Source organism: Ursus maritimus, unplaced genomic scaffold (assembly GCF_017311325.1).
Source record: "Ursus maritimus isolate PB19 unplaced genomic scaffold, ASM1731132v1 scaffold_14, whole genome shotgun sequence".
NCBI lineage: Eukaryota > Metazoa > Chordata > Mammalia > Carnivora > Ursidae > Ursus > Ursus maritimus.
In genome coordinates this window covers 41,159,966-41,187,076 of record NW_024423786.1, presented here as the reverse complement: position 1 = coordinate 41,187,076, position 27,111 = coordinate 41,159,966, and the positions used below count along the sequence as shown (strand labels likewise).

Sequence of the window (27,111 nt, the reverse complement as noted above, 5' to 3'; positions counted from 1 at the left end):
CGGCAGTCTTGTTGGGATTGAGCCCTTAACCTGCACTAACCCTAGGTAGCTCGTGCCAGATTTGAATTATGTTATAGGATACCAGGTGGTGTCTGGAGAGTTGGAAAATCGTTTTGTGCGAGGGGGAAAAACCCACACATTTGGTGTCCGAGTGCTGTGTGTAAAAACAGTTTATAAGATACCCTTTCTTAGGCAACTCTGCTAGAAGATGCTTTTCATCAGAACAAAGGAATAAATCAGGAAGAGGACGAAATGGGCCTCGGGAAACGGGTTCCGACGTAGGTGAAGTGAAAGGGATTCCTACAAGGACGAAATTCCAGTAGGGTTGCCTCCAGAACAAGCAGGAGCATACTGCTAGGGACCTGACTGAACTTATTAAAAGGAGTTTTACACTTTATTTTCATCTCCGGGGGGGGGGGGATTATACAAGAAAGGAAATGTAATCATAGCGTAGATCATGGCTTGGCTACAAATAATATTCACATAGACCTAATAATGCACCTCAAAATGTTAATTTAACCAAAAGTGGACATAATTATATTAGAAAGACGGAGAGAGTACATGGAGTTGTATGTGAAGAGAATGTCAGAACAAAATCCTGATCTTCATCACAGGAATTAAGTAGATAATATAATAGTTATCTTTTGCTGTCTAACAAATTATTCCAAAACTTAGTGACTTAACATAATAAATATTTATTATCTCACAGCTTCAGAATTCAGAAGTAGCTTAGAGATCTCTCATGAGGTTGCAGTCCAGGTGCCACCATGGGCCACGTTCATCTGAAGGCTTGACTGGAGGGGCCTCTTCCAGGCTCACAGACAGCAGTAGGAAGCAGCCTCAGTTCCTTTTCATACGCCTCTCCTCAGGATATGTTGTTATCTGGGTTCCTCAAGAGCAAGGGTTCCGGGAGAGACAGTAAAAGGAAGGTGCAGTGCCTTTTATGACCCAGCCACAAATGTGACGTACATTCAAGTGACACCATCACTTCTCTTGTATTCTTTCAGTCATGCAGACTAACCCTGAGACAGCGTGGGAGGGGACCGCACAAGGGTGTGAATGCCAGGAGGCAGGGATCATCGGGGGCTGTTTGGAGACTTCCTACCACAAGTAATAACTAGAAATGAAAATTCAGGAACTACTATTATAGGCACATTACTTAGAAGGGTGGAGATAGGGATGCATGGGTGCCTCAAGTCGTGATCCCAGGGTCATGAGATCAAGCCCCGCATCCTCGGGCTCCACACTCAGCTGGGAGTCTGTTTGAGGATTCTCTCCCTCTCCCTCTGCCTTTTCGCCTTCCTCTCCACTCCCCACCCCCACTCATGCTCACTGTCTCAGATGTCTAAAATAAATAAATAAATCTTTAAAGAAAGGGAGGGAGGAAGATGGAGATAATACCAGAAGAAAGAGGTGGCCCCTGAGAGCAGGAATCAGGGAACTAGAAACTGCTGGTAAAAATTTTGTAGAACAACTTTAAGAAATAGTTCGTGTTTTACTGTGATTTTGTTTTCTAATTATAAAAAACCTCCAAAGCACACAGCCAGTTAACGTCCCCAACACCAGAAGAGCCACACGTGGATTATGTGGGGGCCTCATAGAATCCGAGTCAATCCACATTGATCCTTTGGTATTTGGAAGATTGTATGATCTTGAAGGACAGCTTACAGATAATAAATCTAAAGCGTTGTGAAAAAGAGGCCTTAGAACTAGAATCCTTGAGTCACTGTGACCGAGAAGAGCATCAGGTAGTGAGATGATCTGGCATTTCACTAATGTGGAACCTGGGGGGTGGGGGGAGACTGTTTTGTTCTTTCTGAAGACTAGAAAGTTCTTAAGTGGAAATGTTTATGTGGCTAGAAGCTATAAATGGCAAAGCTTGTTAAAAGGACTGTCCTTTTGACAGATAGTTGGAAAGCACATTATTGGACTCCCCAGGCTAAGGATGCGTCTGTCGGGAGGGTTCGATACAAGTTGGAGAGAGTCTGCCTCCAACCCCGTGTGGCCTGAGCCCTGTGGGCCATGCAGAGCACCAGCAGTTCATGCTGCCGGGGTCATTTTCCTAAGAGGAACTCTACCACAGCCCGGTCGTTGCCCCCAGACCCCCCAGCACGTGTGCCCACCATGCCTGCTCTGTCCTTCCTCCCCACGTGTGCCCCTGTTCAAGTCTGGTCTGGTTTCTCCTTAGGTCTTCCTGTCACTGTGTATTGACTCTTCTTGAGGAGCCTACTGGCAGGAGCTCCAGGGTTCTTGGACAGTTTGTCTCCTCCATCTGCCTTTGCTAAAACTGGGATCGGGATAACGTGTCTCCTCCATCTGCCTTTACTAAAACTGGGTTTGGGATAACAATCAGGTCTCTGAGTTTGCGGGGAGTCGGGAGCAGGGCTGTGAGACTGCCACATAAGTAAAAACCACCACCGGAAGCATTCGGGCTTCACTTTTTTTAACCATTTTAATGCCTCACGAAAATGTGTTTACGTTTTTCCACTGCACGTGAGTATGTGGAATTGAAACTCTCGGGGTCTCCACGATAAGCTCAGCTGTCATATATGGGATGCCTCCGGGACCATTGCAGTGGGCTGAGGCTTAAGCCAGGGAAGGGGCCAGTTGGGTTTTGTATTTGCATTCCTCAGTATCTCTCTTTGTATTTCACTTTGCCCACAGATTGGAGACCACAAATTCAGTGCCCATCGGATCGTCTTAGCAGCCTCAATCCCGTACTTCCACGCTATGTTTACAAATGACATGATGGAGTGCAAGCAGGATGAGATTGTAATGCAAGGAATGGACCCCAGGTACTCAATTTCTCCCCTGGGTCTCTCAGTCTGGGGGTTTCCAGGCACAGCTTTCAGCCTCGTGCGTGGTGCTGTTGGGCCCATGGCGGGACACAGCACTGTTAGAGTAACACTTTGAATAGGTACTAGCGTCCAAGATATTTTTTTTTAATGAGGACTGGGTACAAAGGTGGTGAAATGTTATCCTCTGCACTTTTCTCTGCTAACCATTATAGCTGGCAAAATCGTTTTCCAAGTAAGTGTCTTCATTCCGTACTCTCCCCGTCAGTCGAGAACAGTGTTGTCCCTTAGAACTTCTGCACGGATGGGAATGTCGTATTTGTACTCTCCAGAATGGTAGCCACTAGCCATAGGTAGCCACTGAGCACTTGAATTTTAACTAGTGCGATTAAGGAACTAAATTCTGCATTTTACTTAATGAATTTTGACATAATTTTAAATAGCCACGTGTGGCTGGTAGCTGCTATATGGGAGAGCACAGATTCAGAAGATGGCAAAATCGTGGTTATTGGATGGTTGGAATATTGAAGCCCAAGGAGGGCAAGCCCAAAAGGCATCTAAATGCCTTTCAGTGTCCGAGGCAGCCCTCCCTAGCAGACAGTTATAGGCCCCAAATGTCAGTCCTGTCGAGCTGAGAAATCCTGCCCTAGATGAATTTTAGGGGCAGGAGGTCGTACCATACCTGCTGAAATCGTGTCATGCAGGCACTGACTTAACGCTGTCCTGACACGTAAAGTCACTTACTACTGGACCTTCCTCATGGAAATACCTTCCTGATTACTGTATGAAGGCTTTATATAAACATATTCCATAGTATGCCTTTTTGGGCCTTGAAAGGGAGAAGGATGTTTATGTGACTGAGTCTGTGTTTGATTTTGCTGCAAGTCTGTGAACTGAGGCTGTATGTTTATAACCTAGGCTGTATCCAAGGGTCCACTGTGTACCTACTATGTGCGTGGCACTGTTCTGAGGTCTGGGAATGCAGTAGCAAACGAGACACACAGGGTGACTCAGGGCAGGAGGAGGAGCAATAAACAAAGCAGTGATGACATCAGCCAGTAACCTGTCATTCGTTGCCCACCTTCTTCATCTCACAGTGGTGGAAACGAGGGGTAAAGGAGCCAGGAAACTGTAGTAACCTCTGGATGATTGAAAGTGATCTGCCCCAGCACGTGGAGAGGATTTATATACCCAGTGCACGGCAGAAAACTCAGGCCAGCTACTTATAAGGAAAGACACAGAAGTGGGTCTGCAAGGGCGCTCGTACACTCTCTTCTCTGAGGTCTGTATCTGAAGGAGCTGTGCTCATCGCCATGCACCGGCCAAGTGCTTCATTTAATAGAGGTAGACTGAGCACCTGTCAGGTGTGCTGCTGTGGGCACTGAGCTATAGCACTGAGAAAACGGCGCCTCTCATTGTGCCAACTTTCTGGTCGTGGGGATCTGGCCATAACCATACCCACACGTGCATGGTAGGGCTGGCAAGTGAAAGCGAGGCGAGAAAAGTAAAATGAATGATGGTGGGGGTCTGTGCTATTCCAGGGTGGTCAGGGAAGGCCTCTGTGATGAGGTGACATTTGAGCCAAGACCTTAATTGAAGTGAGGGAGTGAGCCATCTGGTGACAGAGCCCTCCAAACAGAGCAGACAGTACAAAGGCCCTGCGGTGAGAGTGTGTTCAGCATGTTGGAATAGAGCGAGGGCTAAGAGTGGAACGTGATGAGGTCAGATAGCCGGAGAGGGCCAGACCACATACAGCCCTGAGACGGAACTTGGAGTTCTTTCCCAGTGGGAATTGAAAGGCAGAAAAATTTGTCGGCATCTCACTCTGGAAATGTATCCCAAAGAAATAATAAAAATGCTATTTATGATGGCAATAAGATGTTATTAGCTATTAGGCCTTCCAATAAAGGAAATAAATTACAGTGTGTTTACATGTTGAAATACTAGGTAGCAGCCACTAAAAATGATAAACATGAGACAGTGTAGCAACATGGGAAAGGACTCAATAAGTATTATGTGATTATATCCCTATCATTTATGCATGCAGGCAAATAGGGACTGAAAATGAACCCAAAAAAGTAACCACTGTTGACTCATTCAGTAATGAGACTGTGGGTACTTGCTTTCTCTTTTTAGAATTTTCGTAATAAGATTATTTGGGCAATAAAGACAGCTTAAGAAGTAGAATGAGTCTTCAGCTCTGGTGAAGTCATTCCTGTCAGATAGATTCTCAAAGGGCATGGGCTAAGTGGGTTTTAGAGCGGGGCCCACAATTCCCCAGGTAGGCATGTCAGCTCAGTGAGGGCCAGTCTCTGAAGCAGATCTTTCCTCCTTTCTCTAGCGCCCTGGAGGCCCTGATCAACTTTGCCTACAACGGCCACCTTGCCATTGACCAGCAGAATGTGCAGTCGTTGCTGATGGGGGCGAGCTTCCTGCAGCTGCAGAGCATCAAGGACGCCTGCTGCACGTTCCTCCGAGAACGGTGAGGCCACGGACCCGGCCCGTGGCGGGGAACACACCCAGGTCATTCCTGGAACCCCCTGCCAATTTGCTCAGTCTGGGCGTACAGAGTTTTATGAAGGAGTGAGCCGGGACCTGACTCTTCAAATCGCGGTCGAGCAGTGCCCAGTTCTTTGGGGTGACCCTTTGAGGAACTTATTTACAGACTCCCTCCTGTGCTCTCTCCCGGCCTGACATGTACGTCTTCTTCTGGTCCTCCAGTTTGACCAGCTGCTAACTTAGCTGACTTGTCACCAAACCGATGGATTTCGTGCTGCTTCACTGTTCCATAGCCCGTCTCCATCTCTGTGTACATCCTTCCCCCTCCTTGAAGGTCTTAACTTCTTTTTCCTTCAGCTCTTTAGGGGCCTACCCAAATTTCACCTCCTGGAACTCTGTGTCCTCCTCAGTCCCCTGGAAGCAACCACTGTATGTTCTCTTAGCGTAAGGACCATGGAGTTTATCCCTACCTAGGTCCAGCATTCGGCAATGACCTTTGGATAACTGAGCTGATAAGAAGGCTTTCCCCCCCTCAAGAGGGAGAGCTCTTAGCCATAAGGTCAAAGCTGCCTCTTAAGCACTGGAGACTTGGGGGTGCAGGTTAGTGCTGGGCTCTACACGGTCTGTGTCTGTGGTGCTCTCTGAGGCCTGGCCTCCACCTGAGCTACTCTGATCACAAGGTCCGTGGCCTGAAGTCCAGCATCCTTCCCATCTCAGATCTGCCCTCCTGAACTTCATTTGCTCTTACAGCTGACCTCTCCCTCTCCCATTCCCGCTCCACCAATCCAGCTCACTCAGTAGCTCTGTGGACCCATCTGCTGTCCCCGTCCTGCCCCTGTGGTACTCATGGATATCACTGAGCACTGCTGTGTGTGCAGCCAGCCTTACTAACCGTGGTAATGATGCTTAGCATGCAGGGCACTCTCTGCTGGGTGCAGGGTGAGTGGTTTCATTGTGAGATAAATGGTCCTGTTTCCGGTTTTATAGATGAGACCACAGAAGGACCGCGTAGCCCCAGAGCCTGGCTTGACCCTGTGCTGGGATGCCTTTTGGGTCAGCTGGAGGGATGCATGTGGGGGGTGTGAGGCAGACTGGCTTTCCTACTCACTTGTGAGCTGCTTAAGGACACAGATCAGACTTGATTTATCTCTGTGTCCCCACAGAACTCAGAATGATTTAAGTAGGCATTCTGGAAAGGATTAAGTTGGCCACTCTCACAAGGGGACAACAGCTCCACCTAGGGGATTTTGAGGTCATCACTGTCAATACTGGACCCAGCCTCTGTTACAAGGCAGTATCACCCAAAAGATGCTTAGAAAAGTGATTTTTAGACCAGTGGAGTTTTTACTGCCTCAGTGACATTTTAGGAAGACGCACTTAAGCACAAAGCCTGACATTATGAGTCTGTCCTTGACATTTTCCCATTCTGCCCTGCAAGATCCCTTCTGAAGGCTCACTTCACACCTTATTCCTGTCGTTATTCCTTCCCACAGGCCCCAGAGGCTTGACATGCTTTCTTTGTTCTTTCCAGTAGTTACTGTCACTGCCTCTGTTCCTTGGGGTGGTTCTCCCTGAGCCTGGTTGCAGAGCACGTTAAGGTGTCCCGCCTGCCCCTTTCCCATGTGCCCGTATTTGAAGACAAGCATGTGGGCCCTTCATTGTCAAGCTGTGATTACTAATGACTTGAGAGAAACCATTCTGAGCAGTAGTGGAAAAGACAGGATTTCCCAGAGCACAGAGAAGCTATAAAGCTGTCAAGAGTTTTCCAGGAGGTTGGGGTTGATTTTTTTTCTTGCGGCCCCATTCCAAGCCTTCGGACATATGGGCCTCCTTGTTTTTAGGTGAGCCTGGAGCTGTGTATTTTCCAAAACTCTTCTCTCAGAATTGAGTCAGAACAGCAGATGCATCAGTGAACCACGCCAGTACCTTATTTAATTCAGGGCACTGCTTCCTGCCTCTGATAAAGCATTACGTCTTATTGAGGCCTCCTTGCTGACGAATCAGGCTGTGCCAGCAAGCAACGTGGTTGCTGGTTGTGAGGTGGCTAATGATAGATGTGGGTCTGTCTCTGCCCTTTGGGCTCATTTTCCCTCTTGTCTTCCTCCTGCTCCTGAGTGAGGCCCTGTCCTGCGTGGCAGCTCTCCCTCCTCCTTCCCCACCAGCTGCCTCATGAGCAGGCTTCCCACATCCCATCCTCTTCGACGAGAAAGCCCAGTTCAGTTGGAGGTGTGTTTTGCTTTCCTTATTATGCCAAGCCAGTCAAAGACAGCCAAAGGCGAGGTACACGAGTCCTAACTTGAGAGGGAGTGGATGGAAATGTGCACCAGGCAGCTTTATTGACCATCCTTTCCCATGTCTTTGGACTCTATCTGGTTCCCAGTCCGTGGCACTGAATCCTCCTCTTGAGTTGATGTCCCAGCGGTTGGGATCAATGAAACGCATGGTGTAGCGGCCGAGGGAAGGTTGAGCCTCATATTTGCCATATGTGTGTAAAGGCCTTTACACCAGTCTCATTTAGTCACTGTAAGTGCTCCAGGAGAAAGGCGGTATTTGATGACTGAGCTGACATTCTGACCTTGAGCCCTGTGTTCCTCACTGGCCATGTGGCCTTGCCTAAGCATTAGTCAGTGCTCATGCTTCCCTGGCCTTTGTGGAAATGCACGTAGGTTTCCAAAGCAATGGACAGAGCCAGTTCAGGCTGGAAGGGAAGCAGCAGCTTGTGGAATCCAGATTATCCCAAAGACAGGCCCCTGAGAGACTCTACCCTTGGAGTTTGCTGCTGGGGGACAGTGGTGATTGTTGGCTGGTGATTTTAGCTCTGCCTGTAACTTTAAACAACGTGGCAGGGAAGAAAAGCAAGCAGTCTAATAAAGAAAACCTGGCCAATTTCCATCTGATAAATACCCTCTCCCTCCATGGATTATCAGTCACAAAGTCAAAATAAGAAAAGCCCCATCCCCAGGATCTCCTGCTGTCACCAAGATTTCAGAACCCCGTTGGGCGCATTTGAGATTTTGTCAGATGCAGTAGTAGGAAGGAAAGGGACCATGATAAAAATTAAGACAGCAGCTGACTTCATGCCAGGCATCATGCTGAGTGCTTTTGCCACATTCTTGCTTAATCGTGGCCACAGCTGTAGGAGCTGGCTAGCTGTTGTCCTCCACTTTTTCCAGGTGAGGTTGTTACGGACCCTTGAGGAGACGCCCACATTACGTGGTGTGACACAGGGGCCCGGATTTACCCAGGGCGGGCAGGTCTGCCTCCGGGGCATGGGAACGCACACAGAGTTCCCTCTCGGCACCACCGCTTTCTTACAGCAGGCTGAGAGCACGTGTCTTAGTTTCTCTGAGCCTCAGTTTTCCCCCTAAAAGTGGAAGTAATGACTGCTCTGCAGCGCTGTTGAAAAGATTGTGGCTGCAGAGTGCAGGTCGTACTGATGGTGCTAAGCGAGTGGTTGCCGCCGCTGTCATTCCTGGGCATCCGAACAGTTAGACCCGCGGAGCTTCTTGCTGTTTACGGAAGATGAAGTGTTAAGGGTCCCGATGTCAGAGAGGTCATCTGTCTGCATGGTTTAAACTCTCATTCTACAACTGCAGTGCCCTCCTGGGGAACAGGTAGATGTTCGACCAAGAATGTCAGCGGCTGAAGGAAAGCAAACAGTACGTGTTCTCCTGTTCTGTCCTCAGAGCTGTTTCCCAGGACTTCCCAGAGAGCTCATCCCACCTAGACGCCCCTAGTGCACTGAGCACTAGTCCAAGAGGCAGAGTCTTCATTTTCAACCTTCACAGTTGAGTCCCTGAGCAGCGCACCTGGGATCATGCAGGGAGTTTGCAGCCAAGCTGAGAGCAGAGCTGGGTTTTCTCCATTCTCCAGCTCTCCCCAGAACCAACCTGAGAGTGATCGAAGATACCATTCTTCCTCTAAATTTTTTTTCATCTTTTCTTATGCCAAAAGTCTGCACCCCAAAAATTGCCTGGGCGTCCGCCAGTTTGCCGAGACCATGATGTGCGCCGTGCTGTACGACGCAGCCAACAGCTTCATCCACCAGCACTTCGTGGAGGTGTCCATGTCCGAAGAATTCCTGGCCCTGCCCTTGGAAGACGTGCTCGAGCTGGTGTCTCGGGATGAGCTGAACGTAAAGTCCGAAGAGCAGGTCTGCAGGGGACGCGGGGGCTGCTGCTCTTTCTAATCTTTGTTTTCTTTTTTTTTTTTTTTTTTTACATGAAGACCATGATGTGTGTGTGGCTTGTTTATTATGGGTTTGTTTCATTATACTGTCTGCATTTTTCACGAGACCTTTGTCCATTTCAGTGTCTTATATTCAGTGGATTTTATCAGCCTCACACGCTTTATTCTTACATGTTTGGGTGATTTCCAGTATTTACTATTAGAAGTAATGCTGCTGCTAACTGGAAATTAGCATAGATAACACTTTGAAAGAGTCTTATTCTAAAGCGGAGAGCAGAGCACTGGGGCAATCACTGGGGAGGAACATGAAGTTGGAAGGGGTTGGTTTGTTTTTTAAGGTGAGAGAAATGGCAGTTCATTTGACTACTGGTGGGAATTTTCAGAAGAGAGGGTAGAGTCAGTGATGCAGGAGGAAAGGGAGAATGGCTGCTGGCATCATGTCCTGGAGGAAGCGAGAGGAGGCCGAGTTGAGGGCATGGGGTGTCCCTGCTGGGAGCACCCGCCACTCCTGTCCACCCCCCGCAGGAGGGAGAGCCTCCACAGCCAGGGGTACGGGGAGGTGCAGAGTGGGAAGGGAGAAGCTGGCAAATGCTTTTGATGTTCTCTTCTGGTGTGCGTCTATTTTCTTAGCTGAGAGTGTGGATCAGGAGGAGGTGAGAAATGTGAGGAGAGATGAAAAGGCATGAGCCAGCTCTCTGGGCGCGGGAGAGGAAATAAGCGATGCCAGGGAAAGGAAGAGGGGCTTGGTGGGAAGCAGGGCCTGATGAAATTTGCAGCCACAGAGTTAGAATGGATCCGCCAGGGGGCACCTGGCTGGCTCAGAGTATGTGACTCTTGATCTCAGGGTTGTGAGTCTGAGCCCCATGTTGGGTGTAGAGAGTACTAAAAAGAATAGATAAACTTTAAAAAAGAAAAGAAAGGACTCTGTCAGCTGCATATGCTGGTGCAGGTGGGGGTGAACTTACAGAGCTGGACCTCACCAGGGTAGAGATTTTTCCAGGTGGGCGTGATTAAGGGAGGTAGGCGCACAGCATGGGCACTGGGGGCGCCCACCTCAGAACCCGCAGAGCCCATGCTGGGTGAGACGGCGGAGAGGAACCAGGCCAGAGGGGTCCTGAGCAGGGGGTTGGGAGAAGGAGAGCAGCATCAAAGGCTCGTTGGCATCAGTTACTGAGCGGAAGGGATCGGAGGCGGTGGTCAGCACCGGCCGACTGAAACTGATGGAAGAGGGGAAGCCTTTGAATGATTAGGGTCCTTGAAGGACAAAGAAGAGCTTTTAGTGGGGGTGGTCAAGAAGAGTGTGAATAAACGGGAGCACGAGATGTTAGCAGTCAGAGAGGAGCAAAGGGCGATCCCTTAGCAGAGGTGTGGTGCAGACATCTGCAGAGGACCGTGAATTAATGTTACTTGGAGCAGAGGGTGGCCAGGGCTGGACAGCAAAGGGCTGTAGTGCAGGGGTGAGATGCTCGGACCTGGCCCTGCAGACATCGGGAGCGCCTCTGCGGCAAGGCCTCCACCGGTTCGGTGGCTGGGAAACCTGACCAAGGCCCCAGGCAGAGCAGCTTGGACTGTTTGCAGTGTGGACCTGGCCTGCCATGAGGCCCTGCTTCACCTGGAGGAGCCCCAGGCGCCCGGAGGCAAGCTGTTGGGAGCTTAGTCCCAACTCAGCTCATTTCCCTAATGTCTGAAGAGCAGTAGGAAAGGGGGCCTGAGTGTGGCCGTGTGGGCGCTGTGAGGCGCAGGGAAGAGCCCGGTCCCAAGAGCGAGCCCTGTCCCGAGCTCTTCCACTAATGAATATGACCTGGACAGCTCGCTTATCGGTGATACACTGGATCCAGGGTTTTAGAGTGACGTACCCTTGTGGCTGGAGCCCTTAGGGAAAGCTCCAGAGAACATGATCTGGAACCAGGCCTTAAAAAGGAGGGCGGGTTTAGATGAAGAGGAGGATATGAGGGGCTTCCGACGTGAAGGGGACAGTGTGAACAAAGAACCAGCCAGCCTGGGAGAGCAGAGGGTGGAGGGGGCCAAGGAGGGAAGACGAGCAGGCAGTGTGGTGAGCTGCAGAAAGGAGTATGGAACCACTGGCAGCTTTTTATTAGCAGGACGTAATGAAAGCCGGGAAGCTGTTACGGTCACTGAGGCTTGCCTTTCAAGAGGCTGGGCCAAATGGGGCAGATTGAGGAAGCAGAAAGCAGTGACCTCAGGAGACAAGTAGGAGGAAAGCTGGATGGGCCCAAGGGACTGCCTCAGTGTAGGGAGTGGAGGGATTGAGACTGAGGGGCCCGGGGACATGGCGCCTGGGAGCGAGGAGTGACTACACAGCTTGCGCTCTGTGCCATGGCAGGTCTTTGAAGCTGCATTGGCCTGGGTCAGATATGACCGGGAGCAGAGGGGGCCCTGCCTGCCTGAGCTGCTGTCCCACATCCGCCTGCCCCTCTGCCGGCCGCAGTTCCTATCAGACCGCGTGCAGCAGGATGACCTGGTGCGTTGCTGCCACAAATGCAGGTGAGCGAGGGCCGGCCTGCTCAAGGCGCTGCCGGGGGGCGGGTGGGGGGGTCCAGGCAGAGAAGAGAACTTGGCCACCTAGGCTGTTTGTGTTCTAGTTCGGGGGACGAAGGATTCGGAGTGCTCAGTCCTAATTCACGGCACACAGATTGATCTGTTTTGTGTCTAGGCCTAGAAGAGCCTGAGTCTGACCCCTTGGGCAAAGAAATGTGCCATGAGGGAACATCGAGGCAGAAGGGGCTTCCTCCCCTACGCTCACTGAGGATTTCCTAGCATTTCCAGAAGTGGACTTAGTGGTGACTCCTGGGGCTCCTCGTCCTCTCCAGTAAACCTGAGTCAGTGCACTGGCCTCAGGTGGATTTGGGCCCGTCTACAGTGGGGGGGGGGGGGGGGGGGCATGTTTACCAGCATGGGAAACTTTTGCCCTGGGGAAATCAGTGATGACGTGGCACAGTGGAGCTCCCAAAACAGCCAGGAAGGCAGTAGCCGTATGGGAGGATCATTATAAAAGTAGAACAGTGAAGGAAAATGTTCACCGTCCTCCAATTGGCTTGTCATAGTCACAGCGAGTTCAGAGGAAGTCAGTGGCTGTGTGCGAGCCGCGTGAAGGTGTGTGAAGGAGGGGGTGGAGGTGTGGCTGCAGGTAGGGGGGACCCCATGTCAAGCAGTCTCAAGGGGGCTGTTGAATTCGAACTTCATTCTGTGGGCAGGGGGTAGTTATCGAAGGTTCTTTGACAGCTAGTGTGGAGGGTGGAATGGAGAGGCAGGACTGGAGGCAGGGCAATCGTCAGCAGCCGCGGGCTTCTGCTGTCTCACTCTGGGTGAGAAATGGCGCGTTGCAGGGTGCGAGCCATAGGGATGGGAAGGAAGAGCTGGGTCTCAGTGGGGACAGGATGCAGGCTGCTTGCTGGACCTCCACAGCACCAGCTATTACAGCCACTACCCTGTTCTCCTGCCAGGTGTGTGCCTATTAGATGACCCTCATTCTGATTACTCTAGCTGAGGTGGACTCTGCTCATCTTGCCCCTCCGATTTTGAGCATGTTTCAGTAGCTGTGTGTGGTTCCACCTGGACTCACCTGGGTTGAAGACCAAACCTTCCAGAAGGCTCCTTGTCCCATGTTTCCTCTCCAGTTGGGGGTGGGGCAGCCAGACTCGGAAATACAAATGCAGACCTCATGGGGAGAATACCTCCTGTCGTAACATGCTGCACCTTATTCCAGGGACCTGGTAGACGAAGCAAAGGACTATCACCTCATGCCGGAGCGCCGGCCCCACATGCCGGCTTTCAGAACTCGGCCTCGCTGCTGCACTTCCATCACGGGCCTTATCTATGCCGTGGGGGGCCTCAACTCAGCAGGTATCTTGCAGCTCCCCTTTGCGGGGCCCTGTCTTGGACTTTGTGGATGAAAAAGCACCAAACAACCTAGCCTGGTCCTCTGGTTCCCCTCCTTTGTGTGTCACCACCCTGGTCCCTCTTGATTTGATGCAGCTGCTATGCAGTGAAAGCATGTCAGGTATGAATACCATTGAATCAGAATATCAGAGCTAACTACCAGTCCTGGAGAGAATGCAGTCAGAGACCCAGCTCTGTTACCAGGCTAATCACATTTGGTCATATGGATCTCAGGGGTTAAGCTGTATGTCTGTCACCGTGAGAAGGAAAATTCTCCAAATACGCAGGGCCTGCCACTACCCATAATACTGCTTTCTCTCCACCTGCTGCCTCCCGTGCCAGGCACACATGCTTTCGAGTCGGCATGTTCTTGGCAGCTCTTATCCAGCCCAGTTTTCAGGCGAGCCAGGCACAGGGCAGTGTGGGTTCCTGAATTTTTGCGGCACAGTGACAAAGGACGGTGTCACCTCCCACGTGAAGGCCAGGCCTTTTCTCAGGGTCTTTCCAGGCCTGTGGAGGGGGGCAGGTGGTAGGCAGTCCTGGGCAGTTCCATCTTTAATTGAAGGTTAATGAGAGGTGCGTGCCACTCTGTGTACCATATGCTTTATTAACTGTGTGTCCTGGAAAAGGGAGGTCCTCAGCTAGTAAACGCTGGAGTGTGGTAGGTGTGAAGCGCCCCCACAGTGGAATAAAACAGGGAGGGGGATTATTTTATTTGAGCCAAAAAAAAAAAAAACTTTGTAAATGGTAGGGTTGGAATCCTCATTCCTGGCTACTATAACTACTATTTACTGAGCACTCAGCGTGTTGTAGAATTATGCTAGGTGCTTTGCCTATTCTGCCATTTAATCCTGATGACAGCTCTGCCGTAGAGATTATCTCTATGGCATGTGTGAGAACAGAAGATGGAGATACAAAACAATTTGCCCAGGGTCACACACTAGTAAGTGAAAGTCAGCAGGGGCCCATGCCCTCTGAGCATGCCTCCTGCCCTGGGGAAAGAGTGTGTCCATTTCCCTTCAGCTTTGGCCTTAAGCAGGTGGACTACCTCATTACAGTTTAAAACTGTCCTCTCTAAAAAGTAAATGCCTCCTGTCTGATTCTGATTTTCCCGAAGAATTAGGTTTGAGGTTAGCACAGCTGAAGCATCTTAGTGGGCCCATCTGGCTTGAGTATTTCTGTGGGAAGAACCGATAGAGTCAAGTCAAACATTCCAGATAATCAATGCCCAACAGCTGTGATCTAAACACGTGGTCTCATTTGTTTTAATTTGAGTAGCAAATTTTTATGCAGGTGATTCCCTGAATGTGGTGGAAGTATTTGACCCCATCGCCAATCGCTGGGAGAAGTGCCATCCCATGACAACAGCCCGCAGCCGCGTCGGTGTGGCCGTGGTGAACGGGCTTCTCTATGCCATCGGGGGGTATGACGGCCAGCTACGGCTGAGCACTGTGGAGGTCTACAACCCAGAGACGGACACGTGGACCAGAGTGCGGAGCATGAATAGCAAGAGAAGGTATTCTGGAAGCCACTTGTGCAGCCCGAGCGTACGCACTGAGCATCTGGGCAGCGCCATGCTACACGAGCTGGGGCACATGATAATATAAAACACAAGCTGGCCTGGGAATTTCCTGTGGCCAGGCCAGCCACTGCCAGCACCTCCCAGGAGCTCGCCCCATCTGCTCAAAAGTAAAATCCCTGCCTTGTCCTTTGAGGAGCCTGGGGAGACGAGACATGGACATGTGGAAGTTGTATTGTTATTTAAGTGTCAGATAAGGACAGAAAACATATGGAAGATTCCAGAAGGGAAAGAAACTGGATGGAAACGTCTGGAAGATTTCAGGGAAGAGGTGGGATTAAAGTTGAAACTTGAAGAATAAGGAGGATTTAACTTTATTAGTGATGAAAGGACATGAGAGGTGTCTTTCCCGTGTCCCGCCCCCACTGCCCGGATCTCTGCCACACACATGCTTCTCCCACCTTGGGAGTCTATGAGCCATAGCAACATACTTTGCTTCAGTGTCGTCCCCCCCTCACCCCCGCCAGGTGCGAGCATATAGGTGGACCAAGTTTATGTCTCTTAACACACTCCAGATACTTGTCTCCTCCATCACTTACCTGCTCAGACTTCGTGAAGAAGAGTTAGAGGGCATCCGAATGGTGCGTCCATTCAGCCTTCTTAGTGCTGGAGGGGCAGGTGGCCTCTTTCCTTCCATCAGGCGTGTGTGGAGCACGTGCATAGCCAGGCTCTGGAGCGGGAGGGATCACTGGACAAGTTCTTCTGTTCAGAAGATCAGCGGTGGCTCTCAGCTTTCTCTTCCGGGGCTGACAGGAGAGGAAGTAGTCCCTACCCCTATCACCAGAACAGTTCTGCATTTCTCTCTCATGAATTGAGCTTTCTTGACAGATGCCCAACCTCAGGGGGAAAGTTACATGAATTGTTTTTGAAAGGTGCAGTTTGAAAACCACTGGGGCAATGAGGGCCTTTCTGCTTTGTCAATTTTGTGGCCTAAGCATTTGCCTGATGGGCCCCTTTGTCTGGCCCTGCTCTGGGTTTTCTGTGTGTAAGATCAAGCAGCTGCCTGTGTAATGAGGAAGAAGTGGGGTCAGGCCAGGAGGCACACATACCACGTTCTGCGGTGTTAGCATGTGGCCTCGAGCTGGAAGGAGTCTGCCTTTGTACCAATAAGACCAGATTCACAGAGGGTCACAGTAGGTTCATTTGGAAAGAAAAAACTTTGTACACGATCTGCTCCTCCTGAGGCCCTGAGCTAACACTCTTGTGATTCCTTCCTCCCCCTCTCCCTACCTCAGTGCTTCCCTTTTCTGCTCCTTGGGTGCCTTACAGAACTTCTGTGGCCTCGGATGACTCATTGCTCCATTTCCCCAGCCACGAGTGCCCTTTTTGCTTTTACTGCAACCCGTTGTTCTTCCTTGGGTGTCTGCTCTGGGCAACTTCCTTGCTTTGATGTCACAAAGTTTGGAGAGTTGTCTGGGAGGAAAGTCCTCCAGGCATCCCCTTCCCTCACTGTTGTTAATGCCCTGTTATTAGTAGCATGGACCCAGCTCCATTTCATCCCTTTGAAATTACAGGCTGCCGAAAAATGTTCTGAGTCACTTCTGTCCTGCCATCCCACACGGCTCTCTGTCCTGCCAGTGGTGACAAGCTCCTTCCTGCCATCATCCTTCCCCTCAGCCTGCAGTGTTCCAGGCCGTGCCTCCTCTGGTGGACCATGCCAGTCCCCTTCCCTCTTCACACTGGCCTTTACTGCTTAGTTGATAGTTAACCTCACTCAGTTTTGTGGCACGTCTTCTCTCTCATACTGTTGTTGAACTCCCGTGTTGTTACTTCTCTCCACTTCTGGAAGGATAGTGACCGTGTCTAGTGAATTTGTGGTCTTCCCACAATCCTTGCCTGAGGCAAAAGTCCTTTTCCTCTTCTGGGCCAGTTCAGGGGGTCTGTTATACTGCCCTCGAAGGGACATTGCGTGGATCAGTTTGGTTTGCTGTGTTCATTTGAAAGGTGGCAGTAAGCCTGGTATATTCTATTTTCCTGTTTGTCAGCCACCCAGATTCATTTTGAATCTTCTCCAGCATCAGATTTGAAAACAGTGATTCGAGCAGCTTGGTACGCATGTTTAATTTCTCATGAGGCGTTGGGGAGAACAGAAGATTGTCTGATTACACCAGACCACTGGGTCTTTGATCTGAGGAGAGGGGGGCAAGGTGGGCAGCATGGGAGTGGGCTCGTCTCGTTTAAATCCGAGGCCTGCCTGTCATCAGGCAGCCTGGAGAAGGACCCAACCTCCCCAGCCATGGCTACTCATCTGTGTCATGAAGATGGTGCTGCTGCTTTGGCAGGTGTGCTGAGGGGGCAAATGGCAAGCGTAGAGGACCTCCCACGTGTCATTAGTGCACAACGGGAGCATGTCACCCACTGAGGCGAAATAGGGGTCATCAGGGCCACATCTGTCATGAAAAGACAACTGTCAAACTTCACAGTGAATTAAATAGGAAAATCAGGCCAACACAAGAAACCCATGTTGAAGGCCTGTCCTGTACAAAGCACCACACGAAGCACAGTCAGTCACACAGGAAGACCCCTGTCTTCCAAGAGGTCCCCACTTGTTAAGAGGTGACAGGTGGCTTCCTAGCACCCCAGGTGCCAGAACGAGCTCCCATGGGCAGGAGCTTTGGCTCACTCAGCACTGTGAATCTAGGCCCGGGATGGCACGCCTCCTGAGTGCCTCATGGGATCTGAAGGGTGAATGAGTGACCACAACGATGACAAGTGCTGTAAGAAAGAAGCTGCTCCGGGAGCGTGGGGCCAGGAGGGACTGATTCTTGGTGAGGGGTCCAGGACAGCTTTTTGAGCGGGAAAGAGAGGACTTTGACCTGGGCCTTAAACATAATGAGACCTTGAGCAGAGCAAAGTGGAAGATGAGCATTTGAGGCACATCCAGGGCGGAGAGGGGCTCCGAGGGAACCCTGGCAGAGGGCACTGCGGGGCAGCTGCTTTCACTCAGTTTTACACTTCGTCTCACACGTGCGACCTGGCTCTGCTCTAGAAAGAGGCAGTGGTGGTGGGGTAGATCTCCCAGGGAGCGTGAAAGGCTGGCCCAGGAGGTCAGAGGCCCGTCTGCATGACAGCTCTGTCTTTTTCAGTGCCATGGGAACGGTCGTGCTGGATGGGCAGATCTACGTCTGTGGGGGCTATGATGGCAACTCTTCTCTCAGCTCTGTGGAGACCTACTCACCCGAGACAGACAAGTAAGGACTCCAGCTCCCCTGGGAAAACTGGAACTGGTGAAACAGTATGAAAATGAGAACGGCAGTGTTTTATTTAAGCTTCTCAAGGATGGAGAGTATCTTACTCGCCGTCTCAGCCCCTATAGTACCTTGCATGTTATAAGTATTTAATAACTTTTGGTTCAGTGAATGAAGGATTGAATAAATTTTAAAAACAAATAGTCTAGGTAGTTGGAGCTGTTTATTTAATGCTCTCTACCTCTTTGTTAAATCAGCCCTTTTTAATGGAAATGCAGGTGGAAGGGGATGAGAAATAAATGAACAGCACTTTCCAAAGTAGGATAGGTATGATTTGGGTAGGATGTGATTTAGGGGGGCAAGAAATGTTACATGGTCGGATAAGCTTGGAAGACATTGGTGTCTGTACCACCAGAGTTCTTAATTTCCATAAAACATAGTAACGTCAGGAAGACTGAAAAATTCTGCGGTAAAGAAATCTGTTGCATCTCATCTTATATAATGCCTACCACCATCTTATTTTGTGGAATATGGAATACTCTTTGGAAAACAGCTGGCAAGGTTAGCCCGAGTTTTTCATTTCAGTATTTGAATCTTCTCATAAGCCAGTTCGTTGAATGGATTCACCAGAATGCTTTTCAGCCAACATTCCATTCACTGAACCAACTTTACTGGGTATCAAGCTGGGTGTCCGAGATCCTTAAGTAGCAGCCGGTCTGCTGGGGCCACAGATACATCGTGGTCAGCCTGTCCTGGGGATCTCTGTCTAGAGCTCTCGGGTGCAGAGTAGGGAGCACCTTCATATTTACCACGGCAGGCAGGGAGAGGCAGGTGGCAGGGATGACTTCTGAGAGGAGACCCATCGCGGATAGTGGGAGATGCGCATTGTAGGCAGGGAGACAGCAAGAGGAGAGGCCCAGAGGAAGGAAAGTGTTCAGTGTGGATGAGGAGCCAGCGTGGGTGGCACATGGCAGGAGGTGAAAGTGGAAATAGATGAGACCTGAGAAATAACCACATGGGGAACTTGGACTGCCTTGGAGGAAACGGTGAGGAGCCACCCGAGGGGCGTGCTGCACGGGGTTGGGATGGGCAGGGTCTGAAAGCCAGGCCGCCTGTACGGAGGCTGTGGCAGATTGTCCTGGGGGAGGCCCGAGCTAGAGCAGCGGTAGTGGGGATGGGAACAAGCAATGACTAGAAGGCAGGCCAGGGGGACTTGGTGACCACAGGAATGTTGAAGATGAGGGAGAAGAAAGGCCATGAAAACACTGAATCTGAGTAGGACAACTAGGTGGCCCGTCCACAGGACCCGGCAGGAGCACATCTGTAAGAGAGGGGCCTTGTGTGGGATGTGCTAGTTTTGAGTGCTTGCAGAGGTGGGGAGATTGTCCAGGATAAGGAACACTGCACAGTGGGCCCCACCCCTTCTGAGCTGTCCTGGGCGGATGACCGCACTGCATCTCATGGCTCCCCTCTGGCTCTTTCCTGCAGGTGGACAGTAGTGACCCCAATGAGCTCAAGTCGCAGTGCTGCTGGGGTGACAGTGTTTGAGGGCAGGATCTATGTGTCGGGCGGCCACGACGGTCTGCAGATCTTCAGCAGTGTGAGTCTGGGCTCCCTCGGGGCTCGGGGTACTCGTTCCTTCCATCTTTGAAGAATAATTTTGTTTTTAAAGATTTATTTATTTTGGAGAGAGAGAGAGCACGAGTGGGGTGAGGGGCAAAGGGAGAGGGAGGAGAGAAACCGACTCCCTGCTGAGTGTCGAGCCCAATGCAAGGCTCGATCTCACAACCCAAGATGATGACCTAAGCCGAAATCAAGAGCCGGACACTTAACCCACTGAGCCACCCAGGTGCCCCCCCACCTTTGAGTATAATTTTGAAAGGCGGTTCTTCGGAAGAAACTTCAGCCTTGCCATAACTGGGCAAAGTGTCATCTAGTGAGGTTTCAGGCCATCTGCCACGTGCTCTGGGAGTCTTCTGAGAATGGAGCCAGTGTGCGCCTAGGAGGGGTAGAGTATAGACACGCCACCCCCACCCCTCCCTGCTCAGTTCTCCGCGGAGCACTGCATGGCAAAATCCCTGCCCAGAGCAAGCTCAACTACAGACAGTACGAGTTCGCAGATAGTTGTATTCTGGATAATTTGTTTGAAATTGCATTTATTCTTTAAAAAAAGCCCTCAGCCGCCATCTAGTGGTAGATCCATGGCGTCAGTCAGTGCAGCACTCTGGACAGATTTCAGGAGACCCAGCTCTCCTCCCACTTCTGTCACCGCATAGCAGTGCATTCTCGGGCAACGCTTTTGTTTCCTGAGACGTAAAACAGAAGGGGTCCAAGTCGGCGATCTCTCTCGATGAGCCCGAGAGCAGGTGCGCCACGGCGGAAAGTGGGCATCAGAGCCAGCGCACACACAGGCCGCTCGCTGGAATCGGACTCCGTGCGGGCCGCCGTGCGCCGCGGGCCCCCGGTGGACCGAGCTCTGGCTCTCTCCCTGCTGCAGGTGGAGCACTACAACCACCACACGGCCAGTTGGCACCCAGCCGCCGGCATGCTCAACAAGCGCTGTCGCCACGGAGCCGCCTCCCTGGGAAGCAAGATGTTCGTCTGTGGGGGCTACGACGGCTCGGGCTTCCTCAGCATCGCGGAGATGTACAGCTCCGTGGCGGACCAGTGGTGCCTGATTGTCCCCATGCACACACGCCGGAGCCGAGTCTCCCTGGTGGCCAGCTGCGGGCGCCTCTACGCCGTGGGCGGCTATGACGGACAGTCGAACCTCAGCTCAGTGGAGATGTATGACCCAGAGACGGACCGCTGGACATTTATGGCCCCCATGGCATGTCACGAGGGAGGGGTCGGTGTGGGCTGCATCCCTCTCCTCACCATCTAAGGCAGAGGGGGGGATGTGGTGGGGTAGGGATCTGGTACAAACACTAGCACTCCCTTCCAGGGACAGGCCCTCTTGGGAGAAGTGGTAGACCAGAAGATGGGGTGCGTGTGAGCTCGCTGGAGGTATAGCTTTTCCAGGTGCTTACATCCTCCCTCACCGCGCTGCCCTTGGGACCTTCAAGCCTAGGGCACCAAGGTGCACCGCGTGGGGTAGAGCCCCTCTGGGTTCCGCAGTTGGTGACATGGGACTGCTTTGCTGGTCCACACGTACGCAGGCTCCATCCAAGCCGAGCTCCCGCCTGCCACTTGGAGAAGGCCTGCTGTCTGATGCTCCTCCTTGCCTGCTGCTCTCCAGCCCTGTTGTGGCCAGTTTGCAATGGGGTGGCTGCGTGGCCCAGCCTGTTGGAAGCTGGGGTGCGGCTGGGGGAGGAAGGACGCACTCGGGGTCTCCTCGTTGCCTGTGGTGGTGCCGCCACAGCAGTGTGCTGCTTGCACACAAGCACCTCCCTCTTCCATCTGAGGGCACAGAGGACCCGGTCCTTGTTGCTGGGTAACCAGGGAGAACAGAAGCTCTTCCTATGTCAAGTTTTGGGATTTCAGTGAGGTCTTTTCATCTTGTTGAGGAGTAAAGAAGAAGAAGAAAAAAAGATACTTAAACCGAAGGAAGTTGAAACAAAGAAACTGGAAAGAAAAGTATTTTTTTTTTTAAGTGAACATTCTTTGGGAGAAGAAAACCTTAAAAGACACTAAAGGCGAATACGTGTTTCAATGGAAAACCGCCCACCATGAGAAAGGCGGCGTCCGCTCCCACGTTCGGGTCCCAGGGTCCTGAGGCTTCGCACGGCACTCGGGGTCACCTCTGAGCCCTCGCGTGTCCGGGATCAGTGCACTCTCGACTGGTCCTCTGGCAAGGTGCTCACGGGGTTTGTATTCACACCCACCATCAGAGGACTTTTTTAACTGTAGGCTTAGCGAGTGGGCGGAATTATGGCCGGCCGCTCTTCTAGGCGGGAGTTCCCAGCCGGTCGCTGGAGGCTCCAGGTGCCCCTGTGGCTACCTCCCACGGCCACCATAGCGCTCACTCAGATTCCCCACCCCCACTTTCACTCCTCATGTGACCAGCAAGGAAAGAGCAGGCCCGGCCAGATTCTTGCCCGTCCATCATTCTTGGGTCGTTTTCGTCATTGTGATGCTTCTGGGGTCCATTGACCATTGGTACCTCTAGAACCTAACCAGGGACTTGGTCCTTCCACCAGCCATGGCTGGCTTGGTCCAGTAACCTCGTCTACCCTGCCAGTCCACTGCTTCTCCATCCCCTCGCCAATTCCAGGGGCCTGGCCTCCCTCCAGCCCCCGGCAGAATGACCAGCAAGGTGGGCCTTTACATTCAAGCAAAGCTGACTTTATGGCAGAGAACTAAAGGCCGAAAGAATCTCTTGCTGCTGCAAAGAACAGATTTTATATTTCTTCCTCTGATCTTAGCAAATGACCTCTTGAAGAGACTCCATGCTCCTTCCTCCTCCTCCCTGGATGGGACCTTGATGTCGCACAGCGGGATCCGAACAGGAGGACACTTCTGTCACCAGTGCACTGGGCAGTGGAGCTGTCCTTCAACTGCTGCTGCCAAAATCTGGTTTTCTAAATGCTTCCAGTACAGACTAAAAGAGGATACAGTTCCTTTCATGCAACACTGGGTCTTAGGGCCCCGTTCTCCACCTGGCTTGTCTCCTGTCCCTTGCTGCCTGCCTGGGGTGACCTGGAAGCGTGTTCAGAAGGGCACAGTGTGGAGCCTGAGACGTCTTTCCCACCCCAGCACCACGAGGTTTACGAGTGTGCAATCGCCATGTATCCAGAGAGAAGTACCTTTGTTACCTGCCACTTAGGAGCTGGGCCTCTGCTACAAGCACTTGAAAATCATGTTTTTATTTTAAAAGACTCAACAATCTGACATAGTATAGCCTGGGCTCATGGTGGAGCCCCAGCATTCCTCACTCCCTCTCAGTTTGCCTACAGAGGTAGACTCAGAAGGTGGTGGGTCTGTGTTTCCTGTTAGAAGTGTGTCAGTGCCCGTCTTGTCATAAGCCCTTCTGTGAACTCAAAGCAATCCTGGCCAGCCCAGGTCGTGGAGGGGTTAAGGATCAGTCAGTGGGCTAACGAGTGGGCCTCCCAGGTCTTCAGGATGGTGGCACAGATTTTGCCATTGAGGCTGATGGATCATTTCCCTCACGATCTGCTGCTCTCATAGTAACCTTCCTAAGTCCACTCCCACCTCCTGGTGCGGAAGTTACACTGCTGTGCCTGAGGTCAGTGTTTTGATCCGGGGGGGCTCTGAGCACAAATGAGCCAACACCACCGTTTTCACACTCTTCAGCAGTTGGCTCCTCAGTCTGAGGGGATGTTTGCAAATGGCTGGGCTGGCTCTTTGCTGTTGGAGCCTTTCCAGGAGCCCCGTGAAGAGAAGAGTCCTTTCCCAAGGATACTGTGAAAAGGGTGTATCCAGCGGGTGGGAGAGATGTCGTGCTCAGTGGACCAGCTCTGAGCACAGGACTGTGGCACTTGCTGTCCTTGGGCCCTCCCCCTTCCCAGATAACACACAGAGCCTTGTCTTCTGGGTTTCACCTGAGATCGAAGCCAGGATGGGAGCTGAAGACCAGCCTTTTGACTCGGCCACAGAGATGGGAGTAGGTAGCAGCTCTGCTCCTTCCACCCCCCTCCCAATTTATTGTCCCCCAGCAAATCTTACTTCCTTTTATTTATAGAACGCATGTCTTTTGTGTTAAGAAACCAAAGAGAAATAAAGAGTACACTCCTAATATCTTCCTGTCCTTTCTTGTTTTATTTTTTAAATACTAGAAGTAAATCATCTTTTTATTACCTTTCAGTGAAAAAATACATTGGACAGAGTAAAAATATTCCTGTGAAAATAAGAGAGGAGCCAGATGTATAGCAAAAGCAGTCTTTGGAGAGGTGTGTGTGTGTATTTTCTAAGAGCAGGTTCGGGTGAAAGATACACGTGTTGCGTACTTGCCGCTGTCCAATCAGCACTCGTCTCGGATTTCCCCTCTTCATCGGTGCCGGAGAGCATAAGTTCCCTGATGGAATGCGGCTGGCCTGCTGACTGTCTAGAACCAAAACGTCCAGCTCCTTTTCAAAACTCTGAGCCAGAGGTGCTTAACTTTGGTGTACATAAAAGTCGCTAGAAAATTCTTAAACCACACATTCATTCATAGAGCCCTCCTCGGGGACCCACGGGTGGGGTGCAGCTCGGGCACTCCGGTGCAGGCGAATTCCCGCGGTGGTTTGTCTGCTCCTCAAAATGTGAGAGAACCGGGCTCCTGTGTTTAGTTTCTCCTTCTCCAAATACAGCCACATTCCAGGGCTGCCTTCCTGAGATTACACCCTGGTTACTGTGGTTGTGGATGTCAGGAAACTCTTCATTCACACTTTTCCAGAAGTCAGCTCCAGTCAGTCTTATCCACTGGGTGATGATTATTACCTGAAAGGCAACTTTATTTTTCAAGTCTTTGGAAGGGTTTTTCTCTCCCACATAACATCCCACCAGCACATGTTTCAACATAAACACTATTGATTCTCACCAGGGACTCTCAGGAATCCCCACCGGGTAGTTAGCATGGCTCATTTTAGTATAAGGAACCAGCCTCAAAAGGGCCAGCTGACTGATTCATCAGCTAACCGGTAGTGTTGTCAAGAATTGGGACCAGATTTCCGTACTTCAGTCCAGAGGATGGGAGCAGCATCTGGTCCATCCAGCCTCATGCCCGGTGTGTGGGGTGGCCTCCGCCCAGCACTGACAGGCCTCGCGTTATAGAAGCAAGCACCTTTGTGCCAAAGCAGAGGAAGCCAGATTATCCATGGGCTCTGTGCTGTGGGAGAAAGGTCATTTGCCTCTAAGGTGGGAACAGTTCTTTCCATGTAACCTACACCCTCCTGCTCAGAATCGAAGAGCCCATGTGTGAAGAGTGGACTGTGAGCTTTACTCAGCTAGACTCCTCTGCTTGACTTCCCATGTCCTTCTGTTGTGGTTCCATGGATTCCTCTCCGTTCACAACCAACAGCAGAGCCCTCTTCTCTTCACCCCAAAGGGGAGCACTACTGTTTTCTACTCCTGCTCGTGATGACATAACATTGTACGACTGAAAACTGACAAGGGGATCTCTCCGTTCTCACAGTGATTAGCCCAGACTTGCTGTTCCCAGTTTCATCGCTGGCGGTACACAGGTATTTTTCTCTCTAACAGAGCCGAGCTCCCGTTCCCTATTCTCTTTTCCTAGCTTTGCAGTTCAGGATAAAAACCCAAACTCCATAGCATGGCATAGAAAGCCACTGTGACGTGGTACTTGTCCCCAGTCAGCCTCCTTGAAATAGTCCTTCAAGGTGTCAGTTTAGATGTCACTCCTGCAGGAAAGCATCTCTGGTCAGCCCGGTGCCCCATCTCTATGCTTGTCCCCACTGTGTCCCACCAGGGAACGGCCTGTCTGCCTGTCTCACCCGGGAGATAGTGTCTTTTGTCGCGTACCCAGCGCCAGGCACGTAGAGGAGGCGTAACAACTATGTTACTTGAACTTGAGGACGCTCGGGTATATCAGATGCGAAGGTTGCCTGCTCGTACTTCTCTGCTCTTCCTCCATTTCACATCACTGATTTTTTAATAGTTTCACTGAGGCATAATTTGCATTATGCACCTTAACAGTCAGCCATTTTAAGTGCTCAAGGATTTTTGGTAAATAGAATTCTGCAACCATGGCCAGTGTCCCATCTTAGACTATTTTTATCATTTTCAGAAGCTCCCTCATGCCGGTGTGCAGTTAATCCCCACTCCCACCCTCATCCTCAGGCAACCGCTTCCTGTCTCTCTAGATTTGCCTATACTGGACATTTCCTATAAATGGAATCATACAAAATGTGGTCTTTTGTGTCTGGCTGCTCTAGACTGTTCTTGAGGTTCATCTAGGCTGCAGCATGGATCAGCTCATGTCTTTATTGTTCCTGGATAATGTTCCACTGCATGGATATGCCACGTTCTGTTTATCCATTTTGTTTTCACTAATTGATGAATATTTAAGTTGTTTCCAGTTTGCAGCTGTTACAAATAATCCTGCTGCAATGTGCAAGTCTTTGTGGGCGTACATCTTCATTCCTCTGGAGTGGATTCCTGGAAGGTGGCAGTCACATGGTAAGCGTTCAGCTTTTTACAAAACGCATGAGCTTCTCTAGTAGCCGTACCATTCTGCTACGTTCCCATCAGCAGCGTGTGAGCGTTCGGTTGCTGCACAGCCTTGCCGACTCTTAGAGTTGTCTCTCTTCAATGAGAGCCGTTCTAGGGGATGTGAAGTGGCATCTCCCTGAAGGTTTGCTTTGCGTTTTCCTGACCACTAAAGATTTGGAGCATCTTTTCATGTCCTTGTTCGCTATCTCTTTGGTGAAACGGTGATTCAAATCTGGCCCATTTTTAAATGGGGTCATGTGTCTTATGAATGAACTGTGAGAATTCTTCACGTTTTCTGGATACCAGTCCTTTATCAGATACAGGACTTGTAAATATTTTCTCCCGGTATACGGTGTCTTTTCATTTTGTCAGTGGTGTGCGTCTTTTGAATTGTGCAAGTTTTTAACTTTGACGAAGTTTGGCTTATCAATTATTTGTTTTATGGATTATGTTTTTGGAATCATGTCTTAAGAACTTTTTGCATAAGCAAAGATCACGAAGAAATTCTTGAAGTTTTATGGTTTAGCTCTTATGTAGGTGTATGATCCATCTGAGTTAACTTTTAAAGATTTTATTTATTTATTTATTTATTTGACAGAGCGTGAGAGAGCACAAGCAAGGGGAGCAGCAGAGGGAGAGGGAGAAGCAGGCTCCCCACTGAGATCATGACCCGACCCAAAGGCAGACACTTAACCGACTGAGCCACCCAGGCACCCCCCAAAAATGAATTTTTAAAAATTAACTCAAGGGGCACCTGGGTGGCTCAGTCAGTTGAGCATCCGACTCTTGATCCAGCTCAGGGCCTGATCTCAGCATCCTGAGATCAAACTCATTGTTGGGCTCTGCGCTTAGC

At 50.8% G+C, this 27,111-nt stretch overlaps 1 protein-coding gene and 1 long non-coding RNA gene across 4 annotated transcripts in view; one reads left to right on the top strand and one right to left on the bottom strand.

Annotated features, from left to right (window-relative positions):
• The window catches only part of KLHL18 (kelch like family member 18), a 52,457-nt gene extending 28,611 nt beyond the window's left edge, over positions 1 to 23,846 (top strand). For 2 of the 3 annotated variants that reach the window (XM_040628903.1, XM_040628905.1), the window contains 9 exons: positions 2,665 to 2,795; positions 5,137 to 5,277; positions 9,249 to 9,447; positions 11,827 to 11,987; positions 13,210 to 13,346; positions 14,661 to 14,898; positions 18,048 to 18,152; positions 19,638 to 19,749; positions 20,647 to 23,846. In XM_040628903.1, the coding sequence (XP_040484837.1) occupies positions 2,665 to 2,795; positions 5,137 to 5,277; positions 9,249 to 9,447; positions 11,827 to 11,987; positions 13,210 to 13,346; positions 14,661 to 14,898; positions 18,048 to 18,152; positions 19,638 to 19,749; positions 20,647 to 21,033 (1,611 nt within the window). In that variant the 3' untranslated portion in view covers positions 21,034 to 23,846. The remainder of the gene's footprint in view (positions 1 to 2,664; positions 2,796 to 5,136; positions 5,278 to 9,248; positions 9,448 to 11,826; positions 11,988 to 13,209; positions 13,347 to 14,660; positions 14,899 to 18,047; positions 18,153 to 19,637; positions 19,750 to 20,646) is intronic. The other variant, XM_040628904.1, reaches the window with a different exon arrangement.
• LOC103674866 lies at positions 679 to 16,170 on the bottom strand. Its single transcript, XR_571721.2, has 3 exons — positions 15,501 to 16,170; positions 13,066 to 13,213; positions 679 to 890 (listed from the first exon to the last, which is right to left on the bottom strand). It is a non-coding gene; the product is annotated as an uncharacterized LOC103674866 (long non-coding RNA).
• Positions 23,847 to 27,111: the final 3,265 nt, after the last annotated feature.